The sequence below is a fragment of the Pteropus alecto genome, unplaced genomic scaffold, assembly GCF_000325575.1.
Source record: "Pteropus alecto unplaced genomic scaffold, ASM32557v1 scaffold86, whole genome shotgun sequence".
NCBI classification, from domain to species: Eukaryota; Metazoa; Chordata; class Mammalia; order Chiroptera; family Pteropodidae; genus Pteropus; species Pteropus alecto.
Window position 1 is genome coordinate 12673559 of NW_006442109.1, and position 11407 is coordinate 12684965.

Sequence of the window (11407 nt, forward strand, 5' to 3'; positions counted from 1 at the left end):
CAGAGGTGACTCAGTCATGAGGCTGGTAGTTGATACTAGCCGTTGGCTAGGAGCTTAGCTGGGATTCTTGACTGAAATAACTACTCATTGACTCCCGAGCATGGCGTTCTCAGGGTAGTTGAACTTTTAACATGGCAATTATCTTCTCAGAGTGAACATTTCCAGATGGGAGTTTCGTGGTCTTTTTTGGAAGTCATTATAGTATCACTTCCTCTGCACTCTATTAATTAAGGCAATAACAAGCCTGCTCAGATTTAAAGGGAACAAAGACCTCCATCTCTTAATGGAGTATCAAAGAACTTACATGTTTTAAAAATTGCCACATATATGTTTTATTTTTCATCTGCTAAATGTACTTACTGGCTATTATTTTCAGAATAAATTTGAATAGTAGTGTAATAGTGAACATTTTTGTCTTACTTTTTACTGAAATAGGACCAAATGTTTCTATTTCGTGTAGCACCAAATGTGATTTTTGTTTTGAGATACAGGTTTAAGAAAATCATATTAAGGAAGAATCCATACATTCTATTTTTACTAAATTTTAAAATGTAAATTAACGATATAAAATTAAATCATGATTTATACATATATATGTACACACATTTATATATATATATATATAGTTATAGTCTCAATAATAGGATTTAACATGATAATTTCCAATCATAGTAAATAATGTTATGGTAGTAGAGGAGTGTGAACAAAACTTCTACTATTCTCATGATGATATGTATGAAAAAAGATATGATTCAAACTACTTATGAACTTTTCATCAGCTGTCCTGATTCTTTTAGGTGATTTTGGAATTTACTAAACAACAGAAAGAAGAAGATACAATTCTAGTATTTAATGTCACTCAATTAGGAACAGAGGCTACAGTGAGAACGTTTGATTTAACTGCAGTATCTTACCTAAAGAAAATCAGCTTGGATTACCATGAAATTCAAGGTAATAGCCATAAAAATAGAAATGATAACTAATAATAAATATAAAAACATTTTTGAGTATCTGAAATACTTTCATTTATATAATAATATTTATAATAACTAATAGCACTGTTCTAAGTATTTTTCAAATAATAACCCATTTAATCCTTATAACTGCTTTGAGAAAGGCAATGCTGTTGTCTCCGATTTATATACGAGGAAACTAAGGCAAAATTTATTTATATAATTTATCCAAGGTCATACTGTTAGTTAGTGGCTGAATCCTGGAAGTCTGGCTCTATGTCTGTATACTTAAATACCATGGTCTGCTACCTCAGAGATTCCAAATAAATCCCCTTTATATAGGGGGTATTATTTCTATTTTACAAACAAAAGTTAAATAAAGAGATTAAGTGGTTTACTCAAGTTCATGTATCTTATGAATGGCAAAACCTAACATTTATTTCTGGGTTTATAATATTGAAGTTCTTATTCTTTCTGTTGAATAGTGTCCACATATCAGAAGCAGCACCAGGTTATAAAAATCAAAATGGTAGGACATAAAATTCATTCTTTCAGAAGTGCTTATAGTTTATTTTAGCATTCATCTTGTGTGCTCATGAGATATACAAGGAATGAAGGAATGGGTTAAAGACTTATTTTTTTGTTATTTTTTTAAATAGTTGAAACTAAAATATGAGTTTAGAAGAAAAATGTTTTATGTGTTTCTAAAAGCTCTGTGTTAAGATGGAGTTTATATTACTGTCTTAGGGGAAAAAAACAAATAATAAATTCGCTAGGCTATTTTTTCCTTTAGGGCAAATTATTTCAAGGGAAAATTCTGAAATGTTTCAGAAATAGGAGTTACGGGACTACAAATAAAAGATGGATTAAATGGTAGATAAATCACTTCTCCCTCCACAGCTTCTCAAAGCACTTCCTTTGTACATCTACATAAGGATATAGAAGACATCTGGTAGTACCTGTTGTTTTTAAATTAAAAGAAATTTAATAATTCCCCTTCCTTAAAAAATATTTCCTCTTCTATCTAAGCCTTCTCTTAGTCTAAATGAAAAATTATTTACATTTTAAAAATAGGAATAAAATATTTGCTCATAGAATTTTAGAACTCTATATGATATTGCTTATTTTGTAGTCCAATCTCCCTATTATATAGTTGAGAACACTGAAGTTAAATAGCTTTTGGTAAGGGAGGTGAACTAGAATTCATATTTCCTTATTTGTATACTTGTAGTCTTTCCATTACCTTACAAATACATATATAGCTTTAAAATATCTAGAGTTTTGCTTATTTTTTTTAACAGATATAAAATCAAAGCGAATATGTATATTTTTAAGTAAGGTGGATAATAAAGGTGGGGTAAGGATTTGGATTGGTTTATTTCTTCACCAGTGATGACCTTTGCATTTAATAACCATAAAAATATGTGCAGATAGCCTTATAAAGCTTAATTAACAATTTTTTTTAAAAAAGAAGACATCTAAAAATTTTTAAACTTAAAGACCAATTTATTTGAAATACCTTTTCTTTTTCTTGAATCTAGGATCCAAAAAGAAGCCCCTTCACTTGATTAGCTCTTCTGACAAACCTGGATTAGATCTTTTAAAAGTGGAGTATATTAAGGTAAGGATCATAGAATGTTGGTATATTTATTGTATATTCCAAACTTTCCTCTGAAAGGAAAAAGATGACAGATTACTAAACGCTCTAGATGTGTATCATAAGTTTTTTAATCATAAGGATATCTACTATTTCTCTTTCCATTCATATACCTTCTTTCTTTTTTACGCAAGTACAGGACTAGACTAGGATTTTTACAAGGTCACTAAATGTCTTGTCTCCAAAGATGGAAACTGGGGATGAAGCAGGTCCTACTCCTAACTTCTGAGGCATAAGTCACCTACCTGCATCATTGTATATATAGGCGACATTTGTCTGAGTATGCCTTATCAGAAAGAATAAAGTCAAATTGGATTGAGTTCAGTAGAGAACTGCCAGGATTGGGAAGGAATTCAAAAATATATCATATGAGGAATGCTGTAGGAACTGATGGTATTTAGGTTCATTTAAGATTAGTTGATGTGTTTAATAATTCAACAACTATTTGTTGAATGTCTTTATATGTCAGATTCTGTTAGGCACTTGGGATACAGAGATTAAATTTTTTCCTGTTCTTAAAGAAGTTATAGACTAGTAGGGAGATATAATTAAAATATAATGTGATTGATTAATAAAGAAGAGCACAGAGCATTATGGGGGCAAGAAGGCATAAAGCTTCTCACACAAGGTAAAACTTTGAAAATACTATGCATATTCCCAGGGGCAGAACTTGACCTATGAGTAATTATGATGGGAGATAGATTTTGGATTATGTGAAAACCTCATTAAATATCAGTTTTCTAAAGATGGACTTTGTAAGAAAATTATATTTCTTTCACTGGCGATATCATAAAATAGACTTGCCAAAGACTTTATAAAGGCATTCAAGCATTAGGTCATAGGTGGGCTAGATGACTGACTATTAAACCTTCCAACCTTCGGTTTGTAATTCTGATCCCTAGCTGCATTTTCCAGAAGTAAATGTTGCCATGCTCTCCTGTGTTTGAAGGATACATTGCACTATTATATAAATAAATGATTTGGATATAACTTTAAAATGACAGTAATATTAAATATATAATGTGTATAAAAACACCATTCTAACAATGTAAATAAATTAACTAGAGATCACAGATAAGTCATTTATTTACTTTGGTCTTAGTTTCTTCTTTAGAACATTTGTTTCTGTTTTTTAGGCTGATAAGAATGGACCTAGTTTTCAAACTACTTTTGAAAAAACTGAGCAAACAGTGAAGGTAAGAAATTCTATTAAAAGAATATATCCTATTTGAAAATGACCTACTTTGGAAGTCTCTAGGATCCTTTAAGAAATATTGACTGAGTAATTTAATGATAAAATCAAGAAAAAATAAAAGTTATAAATTAAACTCCTAATTACCTACCATGCTCTATATTCATGATTCAGTGTAGTAAAGCTTTTGTTTTGCCTTATTGTATCACATCCTAATTATTTCTAAAGAAGAGAATTCTATAGATGAGGGAATTTTGATTTACAAAGAACAGAGTCCTGCACACACCAAACTCACTATCATCATTTGATGCAGGATTGAGAAAGTATGTGAAATACAAGTAAGGGGAGATGTCGAATGTTTCTGGAGCCACACTTAGGTAGTTGTGCAGAGGAAGAAGAGGCAAAATGTAGTTGTGGGTTACATTAAAAAGAAAATGAGAGAAATGAGTTTTAGACTATCCTTTTGAGAGTTAGGAGAATCAGATAAATATTGGGAAACTTTTTCTAATTTTTATATCCACTTAAGTGTTTTGAAGCAATGAAAATAATTTCTTTTGTATAAACAAAGATTTAAAAAATGTTTAATTTTCTCTTAGAAAACCACATATTCTTGAAAGCATTTGTGCTGCTGTCTTAGCTTTCTAGAGTCAGTTTTAAAAAATGTAATACTTTTTTTCTATAAGTTATATATACTTTGTTTCTTTTTGAACAGTAGGACCTTTATTGTGGTTTAAAATATTATTTAGTAACTGAGAACTCAGTTACAATTGTACTTTTTAATTTTAAATCTCCTGAATGTCACATTTGAAATCATTTCTTGACATAGTAATAACAAAGGGTGATTCTGGAGTTTCATGTTTTACATAATAATAATAAATAGTCAATAGCAAATTTAAAAAACCACATGTATGCCGAATATTGAGATGGCCATGACAAGTAAATTATAGGCTCCAGTGATAATTATGCTTGAGAAATGGAGTAATTAGGTTACTCGAATGAACCCCCAAAGTGTGTAAGCGTAATTTACTCTTTATATATCCCTGTTTAAGGAGTGTGGGTTATGAATCTTCTCTTAGCTCTTTCTTGCAGTGATGCAAGCCTACCTAGGAGTATTTTGGGTCCATGTGGAGACTACTGGTATAACTGCCTGGGAAACTAATTTTCTTTTTTAAACATTTCTAGGTGGCTTTTTCATCTTTAAATCTGTTGCTGCAAACACAAGCTCTTCTCTCTTCTATTAATTACCTGACAACCATTATTCCATCAGATGGCCAAAAGATGGGTGATACCAAAGAAGTACATGTTTCCACTGAAAAGCAAAAAAATTCAGCTCTACAGAAAGGTATGAAAAACAGGTTTGTTTTTTTTCTTGTTAGTAAGCATTTTTAGAATTGTAGAGCTAAATGGGCAATCTTAGAGACCATCTAGTTCAGTTATTTACATGCCATTTTCATCATTTCTGTTTTTTCTTCAAACCGAATCATACACAGGTTCCTGATGTATAAGGCAAATGTAATTAATACTTTTGTTCTTAAAAATGTCTGGTTTTGTTCTCATTTTGGCAGTGGTAGGGGATGCCTTTAGATAAGTAATAGGGAAAAAAGACCTGTATTTACACTAAGCTAGATCTGTCTCCCCTCTTAGTGGCTCCTTAAAGGGACTTGATAGAGGGTTAGCCTTCCCTTCCATTTTACAAATAAGGAAATCAGGATTCAGAGACTTGAGGGCAGGAGTACAGAGACAGCATCTAATCGGTCAAGAGCCCAGATTTTGGATCAGAGATAATTCAGTTCAAGTCCTGAGTGCTACTGAAACTATATGACCTTAAGCACATTATTTAACTTCTCCAAGTTTTAATGTCCTTATCATAGTTAAGTTCTTTTTTTTTTGCTTTTAAATTACAAAAGCAACACTTCTCACTATTGAAAATGTGAACTCCACAGAATATATAAAGCCAAAAAATTATTTGAAATATTTAAAAACTTTGGAATTTTGTAATTTTTTAAAAACAGCTGTGGGTCACTTAATATAGGGAAGAAACCTGAATAGAATTTAGTTACTAGGATTTCACTGTAATAGAATGCTTTGTTTTATTTGTAGTGCTTGTACCCTCTAAAGATAGTGATGTTACCAACTTCAGGTTGTTTGCCAAGTTGAATGCTTTCTGTGTCAGTGTTTGTGAAGAGAAGAATAATATTGCTGAAATCAAAATTCAAGGTAAAAGTTCTTACAGTATTAAAAGTTGTTCAAAAGATAAAGTTTTTTTCTTTTTTTTTTAAATGATAAAGAATATACAAATAGAGGGCTCCGAACTGTGAAAACTGGATAATTTTAGAACATAATTGAACTGCGTGCTTACTTAACTCTTTGGAATGTAGTTGTTGGTCAGACTCGGACCATCAAATTGAACCATACATACTGATGTTTTGCACTTTTCTGAGGGTTGTCTCAGAGGTGAAAAGGATTACTAATGTCAACGTAGGAATGCTATTGGTAAGCTGAGATTAAGTGTCAATCCAAAATTTAGGTAATGCTTTATCTTAGTACAAATGCAAAGAAGCCTTATAATAAACCAGAAACCACAAGCCTATTTGTTCTTTTAGACAAAAGCTGCTATAACTAATCTAGCTTTTTCTCTGACTCTGTCTTTACCAGCTCAATGTGATCTGGTAAAGGTAAAGAATATGTTTATTCTTGAAAAACTTAAAAACCAGAAAACTAGGATTTTTGTCTCTGTTCTTTCCAAACTGGCAGTGCTAGTCTGAATTTAATTTTTGAAACTTTTATAGCTTCCACGTAAATGGCCAGCTCTGATGTGTAAAGGATTTACTGAAATCCCAAGATAACCTATTTGCACTAGATGAAATTATTTTAGAAGGTTGAAAATTCAGATAATTATTTTTTAATGAGTTTATAGGTTCCATTGTTTATAAACTAAAAATATCTAACATCACAACCTATTTATCAATTGGGAGTTCAAACATTACTAAATTTATAAAAATGTCACCCCCAAAATAAAATTATGCAATGGAAAGAAACATCTTAAGATCTTACTTTGTTAGGTCTATAGAAATTATAATAAATTTTTTCTTTCAGGACTCGATTCCTTTCTTTCCCTTCAGTCAAGAAAACAGTCTCTGTTTGCCAGACTGGAAAATATTATTGTCACAGATGTTGATTCTAAGACAGTTCATAAAAAAGTAGGTGATAATAAATAGTTAATATTTTTGATGACTGAGTATGAGATGTTATTTTGAAATATATTTTATTTTAAAAAATATTAATGAAATATATTATGTTAGAAAAATGTTTCTTTAATGATTATAAGTATAAACCCTTTTAAGATGGAATTTATTTTGTTACTATTCTCTTGGATGGAGTACATTCAAATCTCTGTTTTTCAGGCAGTGTCAATAATGGGAAATGAAGTTTTCCGTTTTAATTTGGATTTGTATCCAGATGCTACCGAGGGGGATTCCTATACTGACATGTCCAAAGTGGATGGTGTGGTGTCACTGAACGTTGGCTGTATTCAGATTGTCTATCTTCATAAGTTCCTCATGTCACTTCTGGTAAAATCACTAAGTATTCATTATTCAACTTAGAAATACTTAAATAAGGCTGATAATTATGATTGCAAATCTTACAAACTCTGTAAAGGTTATGTATTGTTCTTATTATATATGGTATTTATGTATTAATGTAGAGATCAAATCTAATCTTTAACAGTTGAAGTCTGAATTATTTAATGATTTTTGTCTAAAACTGGAATTATTTTTGTAAGGACATAATGAAACTAGATTCTCAAGTATGAAAACTATTAAAAATGTTTTTTTCTCCATCCCTCAGTCATAAAACTATAATTATAATGAGCTCTTCTCAGGTGGCTCATAAATATGGATGGATAATCAGTAATTCCTTTCTAACACTAGAAAAATAGGACTCAGCTGAAAGTTATCTATTGGAAAAAAATTAGTACAAAATAAAAAGATGATGTGCTTGTCCTCTTTTTGAATTTCTCCTTTTATACTTTGTGTCCGCAGAACTTCCTGAACAACTTCCAGACAGCCAAAGAGGCTCTGAGTGCTGCCACTGCCCAGGCTGCAGAAAAGGCTGCCACAAGTGTGAAAGATCTTGCCCAGAGGAGTTTCCGTGTTTCTATCAATATTGATTTGAAAGCACCAGTTATAGTCATCCCACAGTCTTCCATTTCCACCAATGCAGTAGTGATAGATCTTGGGTTAATCAGAGTTCAAAACCACTTCAGTCTGGTGTCTGGTGAAGACTACTTAAACCCTCCAGTAATTGATAGAATGGATGTGCAGCTAACAGAGCTTAAGCTTTCTAGGTAAACTTTCAGTAATTACGGATTTAAGTATTATTTAACGTTTGCCATGAAATTTTATTGACCATTGAAATGCATACACAACATACTTCTATTGCACAGAATAGTTTTTTTAAATCAACTTTTTATTTTGAAAATTCTCAGACCTATAGAAACTGCAAAAATAGTACCATGAATGTGCCCACGATCCTTCACCTAGATAACCAGTTGTTTATATTTGCTTTAACTCTATGTATATACATATTATTATCATTTAAAACATTTAAAAAGTTTTAAATTTTTATTGAGTATAATACACACATAACATGATATTTGTTTCAGGTGTACAACATAATGATTCAATATTTGTATCTATTGCAGCGTGATCACCATAGTAAGTCTAGTTAACATCCATCACCACAATAGTTATAAAAATGTTTTTCTTGTAATGAGAATTTTTAAGATTTATTCTTTTAGCAACTTTCAAATATACAATAAAATGTTATTAACTACAGTTACCATGCTATACATTATGTCCCCAAGACTTACTTATTTTATAACTGAAAATTGAAACATTTTTTGCTAAACCACTTGAGAGTAGACATCTTTACCCTTTGCCCTAAATACTTTAGCATGTGTTTCCTAAGAATGAGGACATTTATCTTCTTATATAATCACAGTGCAAATTCCAGCTAAGTTCTGGAAATTTAACGTTGATATAATACCGTTATATAATTTGCAGTCAATGTTCAGATTTTACTAGTTGTTCCAAGGATGTCCATTATCATAAATTTTCCCTCAATCTAGGATCACATAAGGCATTTAATAGTGTCTTATACTACCGAGGAGATTTCTGTACTGTTGCACACTTATTCTGGAATAGGTCTTTAGCCTTTCTTTGTATTTCATGATTGATGGCAGTTCTGAAGAGTACAGCCTAGTTGTTTCATGGAATGATTTTGAATTTGATTTTGTCTAGTGATTCTTCATGATTTAGTTGAGCTTATACATTTAAAATCATTTTCTGCCCCATCCAAGGAGATTTAATTATCCTGAATAAAAAAGGAATGATTATAAGGCAAGTCCAAAAAACGATCCTGGTAAAGAGCTTTATTGAGCTTCTTAGGAAATGCTGTTTATCTTGCCATTTTTTTCTTTAATCTCTGTACCATGCACATATCAGTTTTTGAACAATTGTATTTCATGATTCCTCCCTCTGTATCTTCAACAATATGAATTTCTTTTTAAATTGATTGTCACTTATCTTTAAAGAAAAAACATTTTCTTAATGGCTGATTTATTTATAAATTATATATCATATATTTTAATCTGTCTCCGCTAGTGTAAGTTAATTATATTCTGAATTTAGAAAACAAACAGCTTTGTTTCAAATCAATGTTGAGAGCAACAACTTTTGATGTTTTTTTAATGATGTGTTGCATTTCCCCCATATGCTTATGTATATCTATTATTTATATTTTTCATTAGGACAGTGATCCAGCCTGGCATCTCCCATCCAGATATTCAACTGTTACACCCAATTAACTTGGAGTTTTCTGTAAATCGGAATCTAGCTGCATCTTGGTACCACAAGGTGCCTGTTGTGGAAATTAAAGGACATCTTGAGTCAATGAATGTAAGTATGTGAGTGAAAAAAACTTTGTTATTGAAATTTTAGACTCAGTATAAATAAATCCAAGTGACATGTCAAATTTTTACTGATTGATATAAGAAAATTTTCAGTATGTTATTCAACAAAATATTATTTTTAGTAGAATTTAATCTTTAGTTATTACTTAATTTTTAAATTTGCTATATGTACACATTAGCAGAGATCTGTATGTAAATTATTTATTAATATATTACATCTCATTCAATGTATATACACACTTTTATGGATATCTAACTACAACTAAGATCATTATAGCATTGAGGGAAATGCCTGTTTTTATATCGAAGGTGATCTTTTTATTTCATTCAGATTGTTATTGCTTAAAAAGTAGAATTTATGCTTCTCAATTTGTCATTTTTTAAAAAAATGATTAGATTTGTTTAATCATTAACTTTCACTAAAGGTCATATAAGTTAAGTAGATGAAACTCATAGTGACTCATAAATCACATTTTTTCCCCAAATCCTTTCTTATCTTTGAAAATAGAAATTTTAACATGAAATAAGTAATGAATATTCGAGTGGGTGATAAATATATAATTTTTCAGTCAATATTAAAATTATTCTGTTTTTAATGTTCTCTGTATTTAAATTGTTTCATTTAAAAATGAAATTATCTTTTAATTTACTATTTTTACAGGTTAGTCTAAATCAAGAAGATCTTAATCTTTTATTTAGAATACTAGCAGAAAATCTTGGTGAGGCTACTGAAGACTTAAATAAAGTGAAACCAAGAATACAAGAGACAGGTAAGAAGCTGCCAGTAGATGACATAGTATATGTGTCTATTTTACAATTTAGGTAGGGGAAGACAGACAATAAAAATGACATTTTTTTGTAAATGGTACTTATGTGTAAATATGTATTCACAGATTGCAATTGTATTATCAAGAAAACAAGATGCTGTTGAATAAAGGCATAATTTCTTTTTTAGTTAAGCAAGTAGTCAATTTCAGACTTTTTTCTAAGTTGCATAAATTAAAAGGTCATAAAAAAGGGTTTTAAATTGATGGTTGATACCTGGAATAATTATTGAATTTGTATGTATAGCAAAAAACATTTTAAGTTGGCACTAAGTTATGGTAGAATAATTGTTCTGATTTTTAAATAAGGATTAGTAGTAAGAGCTCTGTAAGAATTGAAATGGTTGATAAATTTCCACTCAAAGATGCTGAAAAATTCGTACTTCAATAAAAATGCAAAGAGAATTTAAATCATGAGTTACAACGGCTTGTTTGACTTAAAGGCAAAGTAGCTACCAGAATTATTTTTTTAAGCTGTTTTATATGTATGTATATATACATACACATATATAATCTTTATTTTTTTTGAACAAATGGTACCATCCTACATGTGTATATATGTGTATGTGCGTATGCATATCTATATATTTCTGTACTGCTATTTTTTAATTAACAGTATATCTTGGTGTTCATTCTCTATATGTCTGTATCTATTTCCTATGTATAGAACTGCCTCATTCTTTTTAATGGCTGCCTGGTATTAAATTCTGTTAAGTATTTTAATTTATTTAGAAAGTCCCTGTTAATACACAGTTCAGGTCATTTTCAATCTTACACTCTTGTTAATTTCTTTGTACATACACTTTT

General features: G+C 30.3%; 1 protein-coding gene across 1 annotated transcript in view; it reads left to right on the forward strand.

The window, feature by feature from the left end:
- VPS13C (vacuolar protein sorting 13 homolog C) overlaps window positions 1-11407 on the forward strand; it is a 158539-nt gene that overhangs the window by 68432 nt on the left and 78700 nt on the right. The window contains exons 27-36 of the mRNA XM_025038746.1: window positions 798-951; window positions 2495-2574; window positions 3747-3806; window positions 4985-5144; window positions 5903-6019; window positions 6899-7002; window positions 7207-7374; window positions 7846-8150; window positions 9615-9762; window positions 10438-10546. Coding sequence (XP_024894514.1) covers window positions 798-951; window positions 2495-2574; window positions 3747-3806; window positions 4985-5144; window positions 5903-6019; window positions 6899-7002; window positions 7207-7374; window positions 7846-8150; window positions 9615-9762; window positions 10438-10546 — 1405 coding nt within the window. The remainder of the gene's footprint in view (window positions 1-797; window positions 952-2494; window positions 2575-3746; window positions 3807-4984; window positions 5145-5902; window positions 6020-6898; window positions 7003-7206; window positions 7375-7845; window positions 8151-9614; window positions 9763-10437; window positions 10547-11407) is intronic.